At 44.1% G+C, this 23,935-nt stretch overlaps 1 protein-coding gene across 1 annotated transcript in view; it reads left to right on the plus strand.

The window, feature by feature from the left end:
- The window catches only part of INPP5F (inositol polyphosphate-5-phosphatase F), a 103,800-nt gene that overhangs the window by 67,491 nt on the left and 12,374 nt on the right, over nt 1-23,935 (plus strand). Inside the window, exons 8-16 of the mRNA XM_065408183.1 lie at nt 1,040-1,219; nt 11,373-11,440; nt 11,894-12,018; nt 13,244-13,321; nt 15,032-15,152; nt 18,191-18,319; nt 20,570-20,687; nt 21,592-21,790; nt 23,732-23,803. Of these exons, the coding sequence (XP_065264255.1) occupies nt 1,040-1,219; nt 11,373-11,440; nt 11,894-12,018; nt 13,244-13,321; nt 15,032-15,152; nt 18,191-18,319; nt 20,570-20,687; nt 21,592-21,790; nt 23,732-23,803 (1,090 nt within the window). The remainder of the gene's footprint in view (nt 1-1,039; nt 1,220-11,372; nt 11,441-11,893; nt 12,019-13,243; nt 13,322-15,031; nt 15,153-18,190; nt 18,320-20,569; nt 20,688-21,591; nt 21,791-23,731; nt 23,804-23,935) is intronic.

A 23,935-nucleotide genomic window follows, 5' to 3' on the forward strand; every position in this document is an offset into this window, starting at 1 on the left:
AACTTTCTTGCCTTTGGAATACTGATGTAAACCATTATAAACTTTTCCAAACTCCTGTACTTGGCGATCAGGCCAGAGGACCCTGGATGGAAAAACAAAGTATAATAGCCACAGCAGCAAGAAATGTTTAAAATGCACAGAACTAGGTATATAGATGGCAATTTAATTGCTTTCATTTGTTAATGAACCATTCTGCCTATATTCCAAATCTTGAAGCTGCTCATGGAGCTTTCTTCATCACTGTTCTGTAAACTGGAGCATCTGTCAGTCAAAGATGATCTGTAGTTTGACTTTCAATTTAGTATTTTGGTTTTTAGTGTTCAGGTTTTGCTTGTACTTGTTCATTTGGTAGAAATCTGCTCTATCAAGGTTATATGCCTTTTGGAACGGATTAATTACTTTATAGATTTGTGATAACTAAACGGTGTGATCTGGATTACCGTCAGACCCCCCCACCCCCGCCCTTACATTTTTTTCATATAGTTAACTCCTGCTATAGGGCTGCTCCAGTAGTAGCATACAACACTCACAAATCAGAACTTGACTCTTAATCTTGTTCCTGTGCTAATATGAAGGTAACACTCGCTGCAACAGTGTTTAGGGATAGAAGGGGAAGGGAAGAATGAAAGTGATGTTATCAAAGTGACATTACCACTGTGGTTTGTCCAGGAAGTACTGTCCTAATGGTAGTACTGTTCTTACAGCTAAGAACCTGCTTCAGTACAGGTGTATAGGCTGTATAGACAAAAGCAACCCTTGGGAATAGTTGCAGGGGAGGATAAGGACTAAAACCAAAGCCTTGTTCCATCTCTGCCAAATTAAAATAAAACTGGAGATGGGAGCCAGAAAAGGAACCAGACGTCAGTGTTGTCAGTTGGGATAGCCTGTCTGATTTGTCTTGTATTTCACATAATTTACTTCCTCACCACCAAAAACACTTTCCAAAAGTGTACAGAATATCCATATTTAGGATTAATTTTTAAAAAATTACACAGCTTTCTTGAATAAACTGATCAATATTTTTCTCTTTGTCTTCTAGGGATGCGGTATAAACGAAGAGGTGTTGATAAAAATGGGAATGTGGCAAATTATGTGGAGACAGAGCAATTGATTCATGTCCATAATCATACTCTCTCATTTATTCAAACACGAGGCTCTGTGCCAGTGTTCTGGAGTCAGGTTGGATACAGGTACAACCCACGACCACGACTAGACAAGAGTAAGTATTGGTAATCTGTGGAGCTTGTAAAATATACCCAGATCACTTAAAAATAATTGACTTTGAACATTTAGTTATTCTATTGACCTCTGATCAACACTTTTTTTTTAAACTTAAAGTAGTGATGGTGAGTTGATCCAATTTAAAATAACTTCTCTGTCCTTGAGTTGAACTCAATACTTGATTAAGGAGTCCCCATATCTCCCAGAAACAGGAGGATAATTGAGTTCCCAACATAACCGTATGCACTTCCACCTCTCTTTCATGCCCCAGACACTTCTATGCAGTGGCAGGTCTTCAGGGTTGGGGAGGGGGAGAGTCTGGTCTACTTTGGAAATGGAAATGCTAAAGCCTTTGGAGGCAGTATGAAACTTATACCACAGAGTTCACTGATAATAAAATTCCTCCCTCTGCTTTTTAAGAATTTCTTCTAATCTGGTAGGAATGAAAATTTACAACACAATACTACAGTGAGTTCTGGGACATGCATTTTCTAGACTTTCTTCTAAATTTAAATGAAACCAAGAAGTTCCTGTTGCATCAAATTTGAAGTATGCTAATTGGTCTCTCCGCCACTAAGATGGCACAAAAAATAGAAGAATTCTTGGAGAGAGTCTGGGCTGGTCATGGGCATCAAGTTTAGATTAGCACCCAGGCTTCTGGATTGTTTCCCAGAATGAAATTCTAAAAGTTGAGATTTGCCAGTGCTTTGTATCCCAACATTACTCCTGGGGAAATTATGCGACAGTGCAGAATTCATGGGCCGTGCATATTTTTTTGCCCCCCTCCCCCGCAGAAAATAACTTCTGCTGGAAAGTTGCTGCAGTTCTGCCTTTTACTCACCAGGGGGTGCTGTGGTGCTAGAACAGAGCAGCTGCTCCCGGCCAGCCCCAGCTATCATAGGGACGAGAAAGAGACTGCCTGTGCCTTCTTCACAGTGCCTGTCAGGCCAGGTTAGGAGACAGGGGATATGGGGAGACAGACAACGTGGGGCACGTGGGGCTGCTGGGGGGTGGTCACAGACAGGGGTTCATAAGGACTAGTGAGGGAGGACAGATTGGGGCAGGGGCTGAATGGGAGTGGAGGTGCAGGGCCACGGGGGGTTGGGGGGGGGTGCAGGGCCACATGGGGATTGGGTGTCTGAGTGAGGGGGGAGGGACACATGGGAATGGGGCAGATGTGCCTGACTGAATGGGATCAGCCAGAGTCTGCATGGAGGAAGCTCCCTAACAGCCCCCCCCAAAATAAAAAACCAACAACCCAAAACCTGTTCCACACTTTTTCCATCCATACCCACCAACTGTCCAAGTTCTCCTTCCCAGCAGTTACTTCCCTCTCCCTCAGCTCCTTCATTACCCCTGACTCCCTCTAGCCTTTGCACTGCTTCTGAGGGGTATGGGAAATGTGGTTCTTCTTCGAGTGCTTGCTCATATCGATTCCAATTAGGTGTGCGCGCGCCACGTGCACGATCGTCGGAGAAATTTTCTACCCTAGCAACACCCGGTGGGTCGGCTGTGGAGCCCCCTGGAGTGGCGCCTTCATGGCGCTGGATATATACCCCAGCCGACCCAGCGCCCCCTCAATTCCTTCTTACCGCCCCTGATGGTCGTTGGAACTGTGGAGCGCGGCATAGCTGTTCTCCACTCTCCCTAGCTTAACCTGTTAATTCTTATAGATAGTTGTAGTTATAGTTGTAGTATATTCTTTAGATTAGTCATTGTTGTTAATAGTTCATTATTTTAAATAGTTGTAAATAGTTAGCGGGGGTTAAGGGGACTATTTCTCCCCCCTTTTCCCCCGGCGCATAGCCGGGCTCATGCCCAAGGCTCCTGGCTTTAAGCCGTGCGCGTCCTGTGCTAAGCCTATGCCAACGGGAGATCCTCACGACTCGTGTCTGAAGTGCTTAGGAGAGTCTCACCAGACAGATAAGTGCAAAATCTGTAAGGCTTTCAGACCCAGGACCAAAAAGGAGCGGGACTTTAGACTCAAGCAGCTCCTCATGGAGGCGGCACTTAGCCCAGATCCTCCCGCGGCGCGCCAAGTTCCGGCACCGAGCGCCTCGGTGCGCAGCGCCCCCGCGGCACCTACCAGTACTACACCGCGAGCAGACGCGGATAAGGCCTCACGGCACTGTCCTCCCTTGGCACTGCATCCGCCACAAGCGCCTCGGCGCCGTTCCTTGTCTCCGGGACATAAGAGACCCTGCAAGACACAGGAGGCCGCTGTCCTACAGGCACCGGCTCCCCCGGTACCGGTGGTAGAGCCGTGTCCGCCTCTAGAGCGCCAGAAGGCGCAAATATCTTCTACACCGTTGACTCCGGCACCGGGGGTAGGGCCGTTGAGTCCGGTGCGGACTGGCTCACCGCCTCGTTCAGTGGTGGAGCCCTGTCTCCCGTCTACTCCGGAGACCTTTGCGACGGCGAAAGACCTCATCGCTCTCACAGAGCCGGCGCCGTCTCAACCCGCGGCACCGCCTGCTCTTCGGACCGTGCAATCCAGGGGCAAGCCTGCCCTGGTACGCCCGCCGTCTCCGAGCGCGGACTCGCGGCACTGCTCCAGGTCTCAGAGCAGGTCCCGACGCCGCTCGCAGTCTCGGCGCCGACTTTCACCCCGGCACCAGTCGTACTCGCGGCCTAGGTCTTCTTCACGGCACCGATCTACGTCTCGGCACCGTCAGGACCATCGGTACCGATCGGAATCTAGACGTAGTTCTCTGCACCGGTACGAGCGCCGCTCCAGTTCGAGGGGCCGCTCCCGGCACCACGTCTACAGGCGGTCATCTTCATCTCAGTCCAGATCCGGATCTCGGCACCGACATGGCCAGCGGCACCGATCTCCATCACGGTACCGCTCACCGGCACCGCGCAGGGACCGCTCACCTACGGACCGGCACTGATCGGCACTGTACCGGACCGAGCCGATGCAGCCGCGTTCGGCACCGCCCTGGCCCTCGAGATCAGCGTCTCGCTCATCCGACGGGGCTTCCCGATCAGCATACCCTCCTCAGGGTCAGGCTGCCGCTGACTTGGGTCACTGGCAGGAGGGGGCAGAGGACCCTGCGCAGGACCCTACGCATTGGTCTTTCTGGACCCCGTGGGCGTATCACCAGGCGCAAGGGGCTCCACCATCGGCCTCTCGCTCAGCACAATCCGAGCCCAGAGTCCCGGAGGCCACCATCTCCCGTCCTCCCCCAGGGGGCATGGAGGCTCCCGTGCCTACACCACCTCAGGCCCCAGACCCCGGGGCAGGAGATCCTCCGCTTCAGGGACCCTTAGAACCAGACCCTCATTTGGACCCCTTGCCCCCGGAGGCATCCTCCTCATCTTCCCCGGATGAGGCGGTGGCGGGCACAACAGCCTCAGGCCCGCCCCCAATAGATCTTCGTGCCCACCAAGACCTATTACGTAGGGTGGCACGTAACATGGACCTCCAGGCAGAGGAGATAGTAGAGGTGCAGGACCCGGTGGTGAGCATTCTGTCGGCTGATGCCCCATCCCGGGTGGCATTACCACTGATTTGCACGATTCAGGCTAATGCCACTACCATATGGCAAACCCCTGCCTCCATTCCACCCACTGCCAGAGGGTAGAGCGAAAGTACTTTGTCCCCTCCCAGGACCATGAATACTTATACACGCACCCTCCACCGTGTTCACTAGTCGTGTCCTCGGTGAACGCAAGAGAGCGTCATGGCCAGCAGGCGGCAGCACCCAAATTGAAGGACGCTAAACGCTTCGATTTGTTCGGGCGTAAAGTGTACTCGGCGGGGGGGTCTGCAGCTCAGAGCCGCGAACCAACAGTCGCTCTTGAGCCGCTACAGTTACAACTCATGGAACTCCATGGGTAAATTCAAAGAGTTGGTTCCCCAGGACTCAAGAGAGGAGTTCGGGGCCTTAGTGGAGGAAGGTAAGAAGGTGGCTAGGACCTCCTTACAAGCCTCCCTGGACATAGCGGACTCGGCTGCCAGGACACTAGCATCTGGCATAGCCATGCGACGCGTCTCCTGGCTCCAGGTTTCGGGCTTACCACCAGAACTGCAGCAGACCCTGCAGCATCTACCGTTCGAGGGCCAGGGGTTGTTCTCGGACAAGACGGACTCTCGATTGCAGACCCTCAAGGACTCGAGAACCATCATGCGCTCCCTGGGGATGCATGTCCCAGGGCCCCAGCGCAGGCCCTTTAGGCCCCAGCCGCAAAGGTTCTACCCTCCCCCTCCTCGTCCGAGACAGGACTTTGCCAGAAGGCGGGGACGAGGTGGTAGACGAAGGTCGACCGGCCCTCAACCCGGTCAGAACCAGGGCCCGCCTAGGCCACCTTCAAGTCCTCGACAAAACTTTTTGAAGGTGCGCTCGAGGACGGCGCGCCAGCCACTACCCAGGATCTATCTCCTTCCTTTCGGGATCGCCTCTCCCGTTTCCACCGTGCTTGGTCCCTTATAACCTCGGACCGTTGGGTCCTTCGCACGGTGGAGAGGGGATACGCTCTCCAGTTTTCTTCGTTCCCCCCTCCCCGTCCCTCTTCAGGGACCCTTCTCACGAGCATCTCCTTACACAGGAGGTTTTTGGCCTCCTCTCCATGGGGGCCATAGAGGAGGTTCCCCCAGAGTTAAGGGGCAGGGGGTTCTACTCTCGCTACTTCCTGATCCCCAAAGCAAAAGGGGGTCTGCGTCCCATTTTAGACTTACGCGGACTCAACAAATTCATAGTAAAGTTGAAGTTCCGCATGGTCTCCTTGGGGACCATCATCCCTTCCCTGGATCCTGGAGACTGGTTTGCTGCCCTCAACATGAAGGACGCATATTTTCATATAGCAATCTACCCCCCCCACAGGCGCTTCCTTCGATTTGTAGTAAACAATGTGCACTACCAATTTGCTGTCCTTCCCTTCGGCTTGTCCGCGGCTCCGAGAGTGTTCACCAAATGTATGGCTGTCGTGGCAGCATACCTTCGTCGACAAAGGATACAGGTGTTCCCGTATCTAGATGACTGGCTGGTGCGCGGCCGCACCAGGGAGCAAGTTCAAGCTCACGTCCAGATAATACTGCAAACATTCCACGAGTTAGGCATTCTACTCAACAAAGAAAAGTCCACTCTGGAGCCAACCCAGATAATAGAGTTTATCGGGGCAGTCTTAGACTCCAGACTCGCCTGAGCTCTTCTGCCAGACACTCGGTTTCAAACCATCACAAGCATCATCCGAGGGCTCCAGGTCTTCCCAATTACCACAGTAAGGACGTGCCTCGGCCTGTTGGGACACATGGCCTCTTGTACTTACGTAACCAGGCATGCCAGACTTCGGCTTCACCAACTTCAGGCCTGGATATCGTCAGTGTCCCGCCCTTATCGACACAACCTGAACATGGTGGTCACGGTTCCGAACTCGGTCTTGACCTCTCTCACCTGGTGGCTGGATCACAAGGCGGTTTGCACAGGAGTGCCGTTTCACGCCCCACAACCCTCCCTGCACCTGGTCACGGATGCTTCATCTCTCAGTTGGGGCGCTCACCTCGGAGAGCACCATACCCAGGGCCTGTGGACCGCATCCCAACTAGCTCTGCACATCAATGTTCGGGAGCTGATGGCGGTGCGTCTAGCCTGTCAGGCATTTCTCGGTCTCCTACATAGCCGTTGCGTGTCAGTCCTCACAGACAACACCACGGCCATGTTCTACATCAACAAGCAAGGAGGAGCCCGGTCGTCTCTCCTATGCCAAGAGGCCATTCGCCTGTGGGAGTTCTGCATTGCCCACTCGATACATCTCATGGCATCGTTCCTCCCTGGAGTCCAGAACACTCTAGCGGACCGTCTCAGCAGGTCCTTCCAAACGCACGAGTGGTCGATTCGCCCAGATATCATCCACTTCATCTTCCAGAGGTGGGGATTTCCCCAGATCGACCTGTTCGCATCTCGAGCCAACAGGAAGTGCCACGTGTTCTGCTCCCTACAAGGGCGATCTCCAGGCTCCCTGTCGGACGCTTTCCTTCTGACGTGGAAAGACCAGCTGTTCTACGCTTTCCCTCCATTCCCACTGGTCCACAGGGTACTGCTCAAGCTACGTAGAGACGAGGCACGTATGATTCTAGTCGCTCCAGCTTGGCCAAGACAGCACTGATACACCACGCTTCTGGAGCTATCGGTTCAAACTCCGATCACGCTTCCCTTGTGCCCAGACTTGATCTCTCAGGACCACGGCCGACTTTGTCACCCCGACCTGCAATCGCTCCACCTCACAGCGTGGATGCTCCATGGCTGAATCGGACAGAGCTACAACGCTCACATCCCGTGCAACAGATTCTGCTGGGAAGTAGAAAGCCCTCTACACGGACCACTTACTTAGCCAAGTGGAAACGGTTCTCCTGTTGGTGCGAGCAGCGGGCTACGCCCCCCTTGCAGGCGTCTATTCCTTTTATACTCGAATATCTCCTATCCCTGAAACAGCAGGGCTTGGCGATATCTTCAATCAGGGTTCACCTGGCCGCTATATCGGCGTTCCACCCAGGAGAACTCGCTTCCTCGGTCTTCTCTAACCCAATGGTCGTCAGATTCCTCAAGGGTTTAGACCGGATGTACCCACAGCAACGCCAACCCGTTCCGGCGTGGGATCTTAACCTGGTTCTCTCCAAGCTCACAGGGCCCCCGTTCGAGCCATTGGCTACCTGCTCACTCCTGTACCTATCTTGGAAGACAGCCTTCCTTGTAGCCATCACTTCAGCAAGGCGTGTTTCTGAAATCAGGGCGCTTACGTCTGAGCCTCCATACACAGTTTTCCATAAAGACAAGGTGCAGCTTCGCCCCCACCCTGCCTTTCTTCCCAAGGTAGTTTCACCTTTTCATGTGAACCAGGATATATTTCTCCCGGTCTTCCATCCTAAGCCGCACGCCACCCGTCAAGACCAGCGTATGCATTCCTTGGACGTACGCAGGGCCCTGGCTTTCTATATTGAGCGTACAAAGCCGTTTAGGAAGACGACACAACTCTTCGTTGCAGTGGCCGACCGGATGAAAGGCTTACCGGTCTCCTCACAACGTCTCTCCTCTTGGATCACGTCCTGCATTCATGCTTGCTACGACCTGGCCGGTGCCCCGACGCCGCGCCTCACCGCCCACTCCACGAGGGCCCAAGCCTCCTCGACTGCCTTCCTGGGTCGAGTCCCAATCCAGGACATTTGTAGAGCTGCGGTTTGGTCGTCGGTCCACACCTTCGCCGCTCACTATGCGCTGGTACAGCAGTCCAGAGACGATGCTGCATTCGGATCAGCGGTTTTGCACACAGCGATGTCTCACTCCGACCCCACCGCCTAGGTAAGGCTTGGTAGTCACCTAATTGGAATCGATATGAGCAAGCACTCGAAGAAGAAAAAACGGTTACTCACCTTTGTAACTGTTGTTCTTCGAGATGTGTTGCTCATATCCATTCCAAACCCGCCCCCCTTCCCCACTGTCGGAGTAGCCGGCAAGAAGGAACTGAGGGGGCGCTGGGTCGGCTGGGGTATATATCCAGCGCCATGAAGGCGCCATTCCAGGGGGCTCCACAGCCGACCCACCGGGTGTTGCTAGGGTAGAAAATTTCTCCGACGATCGTGCATGCGGCGCGCGCACACCTAATTGGAATGGATATGCGGGCAGGGGACTGGACTCGATGACCTCTCGAGGTCCCTTCCAGTCCTAGAATCTATGAGTCTATGAGAACACATCTCGAAGAACAACAGTTACAAAGGTGAGTAACCGTTTTTTCTGTATTGTAGTTTAAAATGAATTATTACTCAGAATTCTGTATTAATATGCCTAGTAAGGAATCTATTTATCAAAAAACATTTCCTGAATCTTTGTTGTTGTCTGTATTGTTATAGACATACTTGCTGAAAGGCATTTTGAAATAAATTACCAAAATAATTGAAACTGGTGTGATTGTTATTTTGACAAATAAAATATGCAGAATTTTGCAGAATTTTAATTTTTTGGTGCAGGGTTCCCCTAGGAGTACAGCACATTCATTATCGCAAAGGGAAAAATACTCAAAGGGAAAAGTGTTTGACAGTACTGTCATAGGATTAGAGAAACAGCCAGGGCTCATAAGTCCAGTGATGTGGTATAAACCCACCACAACACAAACATGTAGTTCAGCAAGACTAGCATTTGTATGTGTGTGATATTTACTGTCTCCTATTTCTGATAATACAGACTATTTTGAACAATCGGCATTTAAAGTTAGTTGCTGATTTAGGACTAAAAGTTAATGTTAGACTGTAAACTCTTCAGGAGAGGGACTTTCTTATTTTGTTTTAGGCGTTTTCTCTTAAAGGGAGGATTGTCTTTTTCTATATGTTTGTACAGCATCTAGCTCAGGGGTCGGCAGCCTTTCAGAAGTGGTGTGCCAAGTCTTCATTTATTCACGGTAATTTAAGGTTTCACATGCCAGTAATACATTTTACATTTACAGGGGCCGGCGGATGGAACCCTAGACTGGCAGTGGGCTGAACGGACCGGTGGCTGGGATCCCAGGCTGGCAGCAGATTGAGCTGCTCAGCCCACTGCCAGTGTGGGGTTCTGTCCGCCAGCCCCTGCCAGCCGGGGTCCCGGCCGCCAGCCCCGCTCAGCCGGGGTTCCGTCTATCCAGGCTGGCAGCGGGCTGAGTGGGGCTGGCGACGGGGACCCCAGGCTGGCAGCAGTGTGCCACAGTAAATCAGCTCGTGTGACGCCTTTGGCACGTGTGCTATAGGTTCCTGACCCCTGATCTAGCTGAATGGGACCTTGATCCTGATTGGGTCTCTAGGGACATGTCTACACTGTCCTGCAGTTTGGACTGGAGGGGCATGAATAGCAGTGCACACCAAAGTGTTGCACTGTAACTCCCCCATGTGAATGCTGTGGGTGCAAACAAAGTTTCCTACTTCACATTAACATAGTTCTCTTCAGACAAGATTCCATTAATTTGAAGTAGGAACCTTTTAGTTTGTGGCTGCAGCATCCACACAGGGGAGTTACAGCATAGCATTTTGGTGCACAGTGCTGTTTGCACCTCCAGAGTCTGAACTGCAGGGCAGTCTAGACATGTCCTTAATGCTACCATAAAACAAAAAGTAAAGGTATATCTTTATGGTAATGCTTAGCTTTTGGCTGTGTTAGTTAAGGTCAGTATTTTTGCCAGCATAATCCTGTCAGGTTCAAGTTCTTGTAAAGCACTAACAAATTCAAATGTCTTGTGAAGAGTTTGCTAAAACCCTTGAAATAGCTGAAAAAGGATCTCTTGCCAGATCCTAGAAGAGTAAAGTGTAAATGAATTTTCACTAAAGATGAGAAAAAACAGTGAGCATTAAAAACATAGGAAAATTCCCCCCCCCCCCCCATCATATATCAACAGTTTGAAATGCTAAAGACACTCTGTGTGTGGCATTTGTTTGTGGGGCTGTGCAATTCAGTACTGTGGTGATCGGCGCTTCTGAATTCCTAGTAAAATTGTTGGGAAATTTGAAGAGGATTTCAATTAATTTGGAAGATTTATAGGTAGGTTATAGCATCTGTCGGGATCAGTTTTAATGTCAAAGATATAAAATCCTACCTCATTAGTTAAATGTATTCCAGATAGTTTCTCCTAGTCTGTGCCATTACATCTTTAAGAATATAGTCTACTTTCAGCCTTGGACACTTTGTGAACTTTTTTATTCTTTAGCAGGCTCTGTGCTATCCTATTCTAATGTTTACATTTAAACCAGCTCTACATACTTTTACAAAATTATTTAAACATTTAAGATACTTCTGAGGTGAAGGAGGTTCATATGAAGTATGGAGCTGGCATAGAAAGGTTGAATAGGTTTGTAAATAAGAAAAGGAAAGAGTAGATTGGCTTGCATCCAAAGTATAAAAGAGAATGTTTTAGTTTAAGATACTCACCTCTGCACTATGATGGTAAGTAAGTAGCACAGTAGTAATGTGGAATATCAATTAGTTGGATCTCCACCGTGTCAGTGTTGGACCTCAGAAGGTATAGTGCATTAATACGATCCTGTAGAATGTATCATGCTACCTGCATGCACATGCAGGTTTTTCTTAACCCAAGGTACCTAATAATGTGAACTTAAATATGAGTTAATACCTTAAATATGAATCAAGTGAAAGGAAATTATTAGTTCTTCACAATGTCCTTCTACGTTGTAGGTGAAAAGGAAACTATACCCTATTTCTGTGCACACTTTGAAGAACAACTGAAAATTTACAAGAAACAGGTGTGTTTTAGGCTTGCACTTCTTCTTTTATGAGTGTATTTATTACTAAAACTTAACTAGTGTGAATAGTTTAAAAATACTTTATAAACAATCTGAGTACTTTAAAAGGACAATCAAAAAATTAGAACTTTAGGTATAGCACTTGATTTTCCTGAATTATACAGCAGTTTCCAGAAATAGTAATTAAACCCACCTTTTTGGTAATTTTTAAATTGGGCTTGTCAAATCAGCATAACCTGATCACTTGGGTTCCAAAACAAAAATGGGGAAAAATGGTGTCTGAAGAGAACCTTGTGTTAGATAAGCTAAGCACAATTACTTATAAATCTTATTTTTTTTTACTGTTTCATGTTTTTGTAATTGGTTTTGTACATTGCCTTCTAGAGAGAGTGTAATTCTGCAAGTATCTTCACTAAGATTACCAAACTATTAAATCATTTAATTTTTGAACAGGTTATTATTAACTTGGTGGATCAGACTGGACGAGAGAAGATTATTGGAGATGCTTACCTTAAACAAGTACTACTATACAACAATTCAAACCTTACTTATGTTTCCTTTGACTTCCATGAGCACTGGTAAGAAGACTTTCTAAAATGTCATCTTGTAGTATTTGCTAAAATGAGAGAAATGTTGTTGAGGGGAGGGGAAACCATTCTCTAATAGTGTGTGAAATGCATTGATTTTCACAGAGAGAGAGAGAGAGAAATATTGCTTCTTGTAAACGAAGGTAATATAACTTGGGTTTTTCATAGCTTAGCTTGCCATTGTTTTCTGCTGGACAGTTTTGGTGTTTCAAAAAGCATCATTAGTGTTTTGGTTGTTTGCTCCAATCCTTTTCTCTTTCCTCATAGTTTCTTCAACTAAACTTCATGCCACACCTGCCCCTTGTAATCTATCCTTCCCTGCTCTGTTCCTCTAACCCCGTTCCTTTCAGCGCCCCCTTGCCCGTCCCTTTTCTTTCCATTTAGCTCATTCCATCTGAACTAATCCACCCCCACCCCCCAAAATCATGGAAATAACAGGACTGTTTTTGCCATCACATTGTTCACTCTGCCTTTGTGTTATAGAGTTCCCCGCACCCCTTGTCTGTATTGTCCATTTAAATTGTAAGTTCTTCAGGGCAGGAACTGTCTACTACATTGTACAGTGCCTAGCACAATGTGATCCTGTTCTTGGTTGGCCCTTAAGCACCTCCATAATACCTATGATTAATAAAAACTCCTCTGGTCCCCTTTTCTGGATCACATGGCTGGGGAAGGGCAGAGGGCAGACAGGAGGATGTTAGATCCTATTATGATGTTGCTGGAGCAGATTGCCTACTACATTTCAGTACTGAGGCGGCTGCATTCTGGTGATGGGTAATATGATCTCTACATATATTGTCTGTCAGGCTTGTTGAGCACCCTCAGGATGAAAATGACATGAATGTAAAGATTTTATCATTTGTCACTTTTTTGTTTTGCTTTTGGTTCATGCTTTAGCACCATAGTATAATTGCCTCCCAAATCCTCTCTCATGTATAGGTGAATGCATCGAAAGAGAATTCTTGAGAGGCTGGAGGGAAGATAGGCAATGCTACAATGTAGCTGTTTGAGTATATTTTAAATGGTTTAATTTGCAACTGACATTTGAAAAGATTTCCCTAAACTTTGTACATTGCCCGAGAACTGCTGTGAATAAATCCTGCTTCCAATTTAGCTAGATATCAGTTTATATTTGTCTGTACTTGACTTGTGTGGTGTTGCATCATTTTTCTTGTTGAAACTTAATTTACTTTTGTGAACTCTTTTTTTATTTTAGCAGAGGAATGAAGTTTGAAAATGTTCAAACATTAACTGATGCCATTCACGATATCATCCTTGATATGAAGTGGTGTTGGTAGGTATTAGCATGCTCAGGCTGGTATGCAATGTTTACAGAAAAATGTGAATGAAAGAGTAGGGGAAAAACAGTTTAAACAATGTTTGTTTAGATGGATTTTTATGGCCTTACATTTCTCCAATGATTATCTTTTCCCTCCAGTCTTATCCTGTCTTGAACACTAGTTCCTGGTTAGCTAATCAGCATCTTGGAATCAGTGCTGTGACGTATTCTACTTATGGTTCTATCCTTTTAACAACAAAAGAATTCCCAATAACATTGTCCCTTCCCTGAGGTTCACTGTAGTTAATTTGAAAAAAAAAAACCTAAAGAAATTATGTATGAAATATCATGCATTTCCCCCACCCATAGAGCTCCAACCTTACCCTGAACAGCCAGTGAAAACCCTTGACCTCCAGCCAGGTATATTGGTTATATGTTTATGCATTTTGATATATGGTTGATGTGGCTTTCATGAATTACATTGTGTATGGTTCAGTACATTGTTTCGTATTGGTGTGTGTAAATAAATGAAGTGTACTGTCAGATTGTCACTGGTGTCTGGGAGATGTTTTTCTGCAACACTTAAGAAATTTTGTGAATGATTGTCCTATATGTTAGTGATTGTTCTAAAGCTGGCATTGTTTTTATATAGACATTAAAGAATTAAATTTGTGCTCATGTACTAGAATATTGAACTTTTAGTATAAATGGGCTTCCTTTCATGTTCAGGATAATGGTGGAGAAATGTGGGCAAAGGGAAATGGAGGGGGAGGTAGCTATTCTGAAAAGGGGGCTCATGTCAGCTAGTCTGACTTGGGTTTGCTGGTAGTTCTGAAAAATTGCAAGAAAAAAATTGGTTTGTCTCAAACAGAATCTGAAAATTCCAAAAAGTTTCGATGAATCAAAAAAGTGGATGAATTTCATTTTGGGTTGAATGAAACTTGCACTCTTTCACATTAAAAGAAATAAAGGTCTAGAATGGGTGGATAGTGATGGTGCCGGTGCTCGCCTTCTAACTGTTAGCCAAATAGTTAGGGCACTCATCTGGCTTATGGGAGACGGGTTCTGTTCATCCTCTCTGTCTGATGTGGAGCAGGAATTTGAACATGGGTCTCCCCTGTTGCAGGAGAGTGCCGTAGCCAGTAGACTATGGGATATTCTCGGGTGAATCTCCAGCTCTTTCCTATGTATAAAATACTTGAATAATCCATTGGGCTAGAGAGAAAAAGTGAGTGACTATAGCCTGGTAGTTAGGGCACACTCCTGTAATGTGAGAGACCCAACCAAGTTCAGGTTTCTGCTTCCACATCAAGCAGAGGGGAGAATTGAGTCTGGGTCACCCACATCCCAGGCAAGTGCCCTAACCACTGGGCTAAAAGTTAAGGTGGACACCACTACTACCACCTCCTCTGACTGTTTTGTTTTATGAATGGTTCGTATGTTCCTCCCCCGACCCAAAGTTTTTGACAAATTTGCAGGAAGCTTCAGGTAGACAGAAACTGCATTTTTCAGCGAATAAACTATTCGTCTGAAAAACTTCACACAGTTCTAATGGAGTGTAGCTGGGATGTTTGAATGAAACTGAAATGAATATTCCATGGTTTAGTCTAGTAAAAACATGTTTTCTAACTTAAATTTTCTATTTTATTTGTATGGACTGATCAGTTCTTTTAAGATCTCTCAATAAGCATTTTACCTCTTCTATTTTTTTACCACCTTTGAAAGGGTTGATCAAGCTGGTGTGATTTGTAAACAAGAAGGAATTTTTCGTGTTAATTGTATGGACTGTCTGGATCGGACCAATGTAGTCCAGGCTGCTATTGCAAGAGTGGTCATGGAACAGCAGGCACGTATGACTTGTAAATTTTAAAGTGCTAAATATCTTAGATTTTTTTTTTTTTAATGAAAAGATTATCAGCATTGTTGTGAGTGAAAATAACCTAGAACTTGTTAAGTTATGAAGGTAACAGGATCTTCTTGAGACTTGGGGGCATATGCACATTCCCAATGTTTAAACGTCTGAATAGTTCTTGGATTGGGAGGCATGTCCTTAACATTTTCAGGAGAAGAGACTGGCATTAGGATCACCAGAACTATTATCTCAGTTTTATTGTGTAGATTTGTAGTTGTTCATTAATTCATACGCAGTGACTATCACTGGTGTATACTTCTTTTCTTTTACAAAATTAGGTATAGGTAGAAAAATGAGTGGGTCCAGAGATGCACTTTAGTTTCAGGCACTTGAGAATAAAATATCGCATCGAACAGCATTTTAAGTGCTTGCTATGCCTGAGAGCTCATTCTCTTTGACCATAGAGAAACAATCATTCTCCATCTTTCCAGGTATCCTAAACAGATAGTTGACAGATCATTCTCTTCTGGAATGAATCTGTCCCTTGCAGAGATGGCATTTCCAAATAGGAGGAGGAGATGATTGAGGAGCTTTTTTATAGTTCAACAATCATCTGCTTCCTCCTTTGGAACCTCAACCTTGGTTATATCTTCTGCCTGAAGAGGATGTTAAGTAGATGATAGTGCATGTAGCCTTGAAAATTCAACATGCAGTGCAGGAAGAGGTGAAAAAGCTCTGTGATGTGCTTGAGTTAAAGGATAAAGGCAAGCTGGCCCTTCGTATAAATAATGAATTGATCTGACTATGAAAACCGGTGCTGCCAGTTTCCAATGTCATCTGCAGCAAGGAATCCTGACCATATGATTCTGGTTGTACAACAAGGATTGATTTGATTTTTCCTTCTAGCATCTTGCCTCTGATTCTTGGACTCTTCTGTCTCCAAATAATCAAAGCAAGATAATCTTTCAAGAAATCTTAGGTTAGAGTCCTGGGATATGTCTGCGCTGCAGTTAAAAACCTGTAGCTGATACATGCCAGTTAACTTTGGCTTGTGGAGCTTGGGCTAAGGGGCTGTTTAATTGTGGTGTAGCATTCGGGCTTGGGCTGGAGTGTGGGCTCTAGGACCCTGCGAGGTGGGAGGGTCCCGGGGTCAGGCTGAAGCCCTAGCCCTAACATCTACACTGCAATTAAACAGTCCCTTAGTCCGAGCCACACGAGCCCGAGTCAGCTGGCATGAGCCAGCTGCGGGTGTCTAATTGCAGTGTAGACATACTGCTTGAGATTGAGTTATGGAGTGGGGCCTTCTGTGATAACATTGGAACAGTAGATCTGTGACACTGCCCCCCCCCCCATCCCACCCCACGGTTAATATACTTTAGAATTGTTCTACGGTTGTTAGGCACGGTATGACTCCTGCAGTACAGACCCGCAGAAGCACGGTATTCAGAGAACTCCAGTTGCCTGTAAACTTGTCACATTTCCCAGGAGCATATGACTCATTGTCTTTATGCTGGAAATTTGATAACACTTCTCAAATCAATAAAGAATTTTTAATACAAATTCTATTCTTGTCCACAAATGACATTTTAGCATTTAGACTGTAAGAAAATAGTCTAAAGGAAAAAGTCACACTTGTGATTTAACCCAGTGAAGCTCATTGGAAAATAACCTAGAACTTGTTAAGTTATGAAGGTAACAGGATCTTCTGGAGCCTGGGAATGTGCATATGCCCCTAAATGTTTAAACTTCTGAATAGTTCTTGGATTGGGAGGCATGTCCTTAACATTTTCGGGAGAAGAGACTGACATTAGGGTCACTAGAACTATTATCTCAGTTGCTCTTTGAGGTGTGTTGCATATGTCCATTACATGACTCACCCTCCTTCCCCAACATGGGGTCTGGTGTGAAGGAACTGAAGGAAGGGCAGGGCAGTTCCACATTTTATACTCTCCTCTTCGAGCATGAGGAGCTTAAGGCTCAGGCATCAGTGCCCTGTAGGTATCACTAGGGAAAACTCTGACACTAGCGCACAAGACATGCGCACACATAGTGTAATGGACATATGCATGCATCTCAAAGAACAAGTTAGGAGTAAGTGAGTATTCTTTTCTTCAAAATGTCAGAAAATGGCCTAAAACAAAATCCTCACCAGTACCAGAGCTATCTTAATGGGTACTGGGCTGAAAAACAGCTCCTCTCTGAGACCATCTTTAGCCAACTAGCTTGAAATCTTAAAGCTTGCTGCTTTGTTTTTCTTGCTTTTCTAGTTCCTTACTTTCTCATTAATGCTAGGTCAGTAGCTTCCACCTGGCTCAACAAATGCATTTCTTTTCCATGTGGCACCTGCTAATTACATTGGATTAGCAGTATTAGAATCAGCTGTTCCTTTGGTTCAGTGTAAGACCTCTATATAGAAGTGGTCTTTCTCCTTTGTGCCTTTTGGCTTTCCTCATGGCATGCTCAGAGGAGGAAAAACAAAAACTTGACCTATGGCTGGCTTCCTGGGGTAAAAAATAGGAGTTTTCTCTGCTTAGATCTCTAAAAAATAAACCTGGTCGTTTTTTGTGCTAAAAAAAAATGTCACCTTTGAAGACAAACTAAATAGAATGAATATTTGATATCTGCAAATATTTAAGGATAAATCCTAAAAATTAAGGATGTTGGTTTGTTTTTACAGTACACCTCTACCCCGATATAATGCTGTCCTCGGGAGCCAAAAAATCTTACTGTGTTATAGGTGAAACCGCGTTATATCGAACTTGCTTTGATCCGCCGGAGTGCGCAGCCCCGCCCCCCTGGAGCACTTATACCGCGTTATAGCCGAATTCGTGTTATATCGGGTCGTGTTATATCGGGGTAGAGGTTTATAACCTTTGGCTCTGATTGTAAAATGAAATAACTAAGAAAATTTAGTAAATTGTGTTATTACTAAAATGATGTCTACCATATTACTTTTTTCTTTATTGAATTTATATAGTTTGAGAATGAATGTCATTTTGACCTTATCCACTAATAAATGTGTCAAATTCCAGCTAAAAAAGTTGGGTGTGATGCCACCAGAACAGCCTTTGCCAATGAAATGCAACAGAATCTACCAGATAATGTGGGCAAACAATGGAGATTCCATAAGCAGACAGTATGCTGGAACAGCAGCTTTAAAGGTAAAAAAACCAACCAAATAAAAAAGAAACAAAACCCAAAAAATAACCCCTCCCAAAACCAGCCAAACAAAAACATAGTGTAATGCGTACCTTGTTAAGTTTCATGATCTGAATTATTATGCAATATGCAGTAGGAGTCATTTAGTTTATTGGTTTTAAAAGATGCACATAAAAATGACAGTAAAATCAGCTGAAGTGTGATTCCTTCTATACAATTCTTAGAGACCTGTGGACTCTTGGGGGATTTCTATAGAATGACATTAGAGAATTGGATAAACATTTCTTGGACCCATGGAGTGAATGTCTAGTTTTGCCCAAGTTGCCAGCATTCTTCAGCTCATGACACTGCTGTTGTTAAATAGCTTGACTCTGTTTTAAAGAGAAGAAAAGTGTAAGAATTGAATTAATATTGAAACTGAAAATCTGTTTTAACAACCTTTTGAGTTACATTTCAGCAGAATACATTCATAGTATTTCAAAACACATGTGCTGAAGAACTTGATAGATAGCAGATGATAGTCTGCCTTTCTAGCTACGGTGAGAAGAATCAACCAGCTATCATTAAATAATAGAAAAATAATCCATAAAGTATTTGTTTTTTAATGTTGTAGGTGAACTTGAAATGCTTTTTACCTGCCAACACTAGAATTGAGGGTTCTGTACTTCTCACAGCTGGTAGAGGCTGCTCCATTTATTTTTACAAGGGATCATTAAAGAGCTAAACAAATTACTCTTAATACACACAAACACTGGTGAAAACTTTCCAGTGCTCCCAGCCCCTGGTGTTGTGGGGCCTGTATGTTGTCAGCAGATTGCACTGTTATTAGACAATCTTCTGTAATTGTACGCTCCTCAGGGTAGGAATGGTCTTTATTTTTGTTTGCTACAGCACTTTGTAGTCACTTAATAAAGTAATAAGGCTGCCTGGCTAGAGCCTTCATTGAATAAACTATTGATTTGTTTTTTCCCTCCATCATATCTTTAATTTGTGCCTGTCAAGCAAATAGATTGAAGTACAAAGATTGGTTTGTTTTCAGTTAGTTTACACAAAGATGCTTGTATTTTGCGAGTCAAGTTATTCACCTGGAAACCAATTTAAGCAATCTTCCAATGGATAAATTTCTTAGGATCCTAAAAATTAAATACTCTTGAAACATATTTTTCTTTAAAGATAACTGACCTGATTTTCAGAGGTGCAGCACACCAGTAGTTCCTGTTGGCTTTGTGGGTGCACAGCAGCTCTGAAAATCAGGGCAATTTTCTGCTAGGATCCTCTCATGAAGTAAGATCTAGGAGTGACACTGGCAAAACTCTTTGCTCTAAAGAATTTTAACTCCTGATGCTGCAGGCCCTAGACAAGTCAACTGCTTACTGAGGATCATGGTTATGAGGGCTGCTATTTGGAGGTAGATGACTGACTTAAAGGGCGCTTATTGTCCCTCCGTGCATGGTGCTTGGCTCATATTAACAATAGAAACCAAAAGATTCTAAGCCTCCTTTTGAGCAATGCCCCAAAAAAGAATCCTAGAATCCTAGGACTGGAAGGTACCTCGAGAGGTCATCTAGTTCAGTCCCCTTCACTCATGGCAGGACTAAGTATTATCTAGACCATCCCTGACCGGTGTTTGTCTAACCTGCTCTTAAAAATCTCCAATGATGGAGAATGGTGCATGTCAAACAAGCCTGAAGAATAGTGATGCCTTTATTGATTTTAATTAAAAAAAATCCTACGTGACCTATCCTAATATTAACAGATAGAAATCAGTAGGCTGAATATTTATCCTTTCGTTTAGTCTCTCTTAAGACTTAACTTATTGTTGTGCATGTACAATCCATGCAATCTAAGTGCGACCTTGATTCATATTACTTTGAACTTGTGTCAGAGACATTTATTCTTGAATTGATAGAAATGATTTCTTGGTAGGTACAATTTATGTTAAAATGCTATGGACCTGGTTGTCAACAGCATTTTTTAAGATTCTCCAGATTCAAACATTCCTTGACCTATATTTGTAAATCTATTTTTATGTTTTGCAGGTAAAGGAAATACTCTTTCTATTATTCTCAATATATCTTTATTTTGTATATACAGAATAGCAACTTAAATTTAATTACCTGAAATTTCACTCATTCAGTTATGCAGTATGTACACTAACCTCCAAAACGGCTTTTTGAGAACTGAGAGGGTTGTTATTTAAATGCCACACACTTGGCTAATTAAATGTTCAAAGGAGTGTTTCTGTGTAACAGGGTGACTTCACAAGAACTGGCGAAAGGAAACTGGCAGGAGTAATGAAAGATGGAGTCAATTCTGCAAATAGATACTACTTGAATCGCTTCAGGGATGCTTATAGGCAAGCAGTCATAGGTAAGGGGAAAGTATAAATCTATTTTCAGCTGAATTATTGCACATTTGTCTGCTTTTGAGACTGTGAAAATATCTTGTCTTCCTGTGACTTGTGCTTTCAAAAGGGTAAGCAAATATATGTTATCACTTACACTTTATGCAACATGGCTTAAGTGCATTGTAGTAGATGCCAGTTCACTCAGTAGGATTATATGGCCATAACCTCATTTTGTCTAGGTGACTTAAGATGTACCAACAGTTTGACTTTATCCATTTATCCCATTCGTACAATATAATTAGAATAAACTTTCTTCTTGGAAACTGTTTCTAGTAATTATTTGTTTTTTAAGAAATGGTTATAGCTAAATTTTTCTGAGTAAAATAACCTTGTTGATACTTCATTGTATGATATTAAGACAAGCATATATTTAGGAGATGTTGAGTGACGGTACAGTCCTTCAGATCCACCATACAGTATTACCTCGATTTTTATACATACCAACCCTCCGAACAACCAGTTATACAAACCAGTTTTTTCAATGGGGGGAAAAAAATCACATAACTTAAGTGACGTCTGTAAAGAACAAGTCAATATCCTTTCACATTCTGATGCCTTCAGTACATTGGAAATCACTTTGCAGTGGTTTGGAGGACAAGAAGAAAGTGTCATACACCCTGTCTCCTGTAATTTTGAGATGTTTATGAACTTTATGAACTTCTTTAATTTATGAACTCCTCAGTCCCCAAATTAGCTTGTAAAATAAGGGTTCTACTGTATTGTAAACCCCCAAGTTTTGGAGCATAAAGCTTATTCAAAGCCGTACGCTAAGGTGTTGAGAGACTGCTTCTGTATGTATCTCTCTAGTTATTTATCTCATTTATATTTGTCTGTTCCTCATATTTATCTTCTATATTTGCTGTCTAGATTTGATGCAAGGTATCCCTGTGACTGAGGATCTTTATTCCATATTTACAAAAGAGAAAGAACATGAAGCACTGCACAAGGAGACACTGAGAAGCCATCAGGAACTGATCAGCCAGCTATTGCAAAGTTACATGAAACTACTCTTACCAGATGATGAAAAATTCCATGGTGGATGGGCACTTATTGATTGTGACCCAAGGTGTGCAGAACAAGATTACAATGTATTGATTTTCTGTTGATCATCTGCCAACATGGAGACTTTCACAATTATTAAATAACCTGTTAAATTACTTAAATTTATTTGTAGCTTTGATAGTTGATACATCCATACCCTAAGCATGTTGCAAATGAAGACTTTTACAGAAAGTAACCATGTCCTCAGGTAATGTGTATCCTACAAATCACTTTAAAATGTGATTTGTACTGAATGCAGAAGGGGATTAATGTGGTGACAATTTCTTAAATGTATTCTCTTAAGTACCCTTAAAATGGGTGCGTAATATAACTAGTTCTGGGAGACATCACCTGGCCATGCAGCCATTCTTAGGCCTGGTCTACACTGGGGCGGGATTGATCTAAGTTACGCAACTTCAGCTACGTGAATAACGTAGCTGAAGTTGATGTACTTAGATCTACTTACCATGGTAAGTCTGGCTGACACTCTCCCGTTGACTCTGCCTGTGCCTCTCGCCCTGGTGGAGTACCAGAGTCGACGAGAGAGCGCTCAGCGGTCGATTTATCGCGTCTAGAGTAGATGTGATAAATTGACCCCCGCTGGATTGATCGCTGCCTGTCAATCCAGCGGGTAATGTAGACAAGCCCTAAGTCTCTTCGATTTTTTAAGTGTGGTAGGCACCATAAAGAGAATTCTCAGCCATTTGTGGACATTGAGAGAAGGTATGTTACCCTTATCGCTTTCAAGCTGAGGTATGCTGCATACCTATAACTTGCAGTGTAATGGAGCTATATCTGATTAAGTGAATTTAAGATTTGTGAAAGTCTGGTGTCCTCTTGTTAACCACAGAGCAGGCACACAAGGACAGTAGGAGTGCAGACTTCCATTGTGCCAATGTGCCTCAAACTTGTTCAGGTGAGGTGACCTATAAATATAAAAGGGTGGTTCTGTCTCCTACTAGGTTAACCTTTAGCCTCTGAGACTGTCAGGAAAAAGTCAGGTTTCAGAGTAGCAGCCGTGTTAGTCTGTATCCGCAAAAATAACAGGAGTACTTGTGGCACCTTAGAGACTAACAAATTTATTAGAGCATAAGCTTTCGTGGGCTACAGCCCACTTCTTCGGATGCATATAGAGTGAACCATATATTGAGGAGATATATATACACACACATACAGAGAGCATGAACAGGTGGGAGTGCTCTCTGTATGTGTGTGTATATATATCTCCTCAATATATGGTTCACTCTATATGCATCCGAAGAAGTGGGCTGTAGCCCACGAAAGCTTATGCTCTAATAAATTTGTTAGTCTCTAAGGTGCCACAAGTACTCCTGTTATTTTTGAGGAAAAAGTCAATTCAATTATGATACTTTTTTATTTTTTATTTTGCTGGGAATAACTGTCTCCTAGGAACTGAGCTGAGTCTACAAAAGAAATTAACTTTGGACTGTCATAGCTTTGTTAAAAAAAGCCATGAAACAGCAGTCTAACATTAATAAATATGTGGACATGACTTACTGCTGACCTCAAGGTGAAAGCTTCATATCCCCTTACCAATCCTTAGAAATGTCCAACACCTTCAGGTGGGAATGAACATTGCCTCTTCCACAAGCCCAGTTGCATGATCCTACCCAACCTCATTTGTAGCTTCAGCCAGGCAAATTTGTCTTGGTGTTATTGATGCACTTTATTTATATACCTCACAGAATATTTTGCTCTTCAAAATTATATTTGTATTGTGCTGGTGTGTTTTTATTGAAAACTGTAACATGGACATATATAAACACACAGCATATTATGCAGTAATTAAATCTAGCCCATTCACAGTTATAATTACTTGAATTCCTTTTTTATTTTGGTATTGTGGTCATATCTTTTTCCATCTAAAACATAATGTCTGCAAAATTCCTATCAGTTACAGCTGTATCACTAAACAATTGTGTATATTTGCCTACTTGTTTTATAGCCTCATTGATGCTACTCACAAAGATGTGGATGTTCTATTGCTGCTTTCGAACTCTTCCTACTATGTGGCGTAGTAAGTCACTGTTTTTTTCTTCATTCTTCATGTGCTGTATTCTGTTAATAAACATACCCTATTCATATGCAGAATCACTTTACTTTTAACAGCTTTGTGCTACACAATAATTGTTTTTAGCTGTGAGTAAAT

The sequence above is a fragment of the Emys orbicularis genome, chromosome 7 (genome assembly GCF_028017835.1).
Source record: "Emys orbicularis isolate rEmyOrb1 chromosome 7, rEmyOrb1.hap1, whole genome shotgun sequence".
In the NCBI taxonomy this organism is placed as follows: Eukaryota; Metazoa; Chordata; order Testudines; family Emydidae; genus Emys; species Emys orbicularis.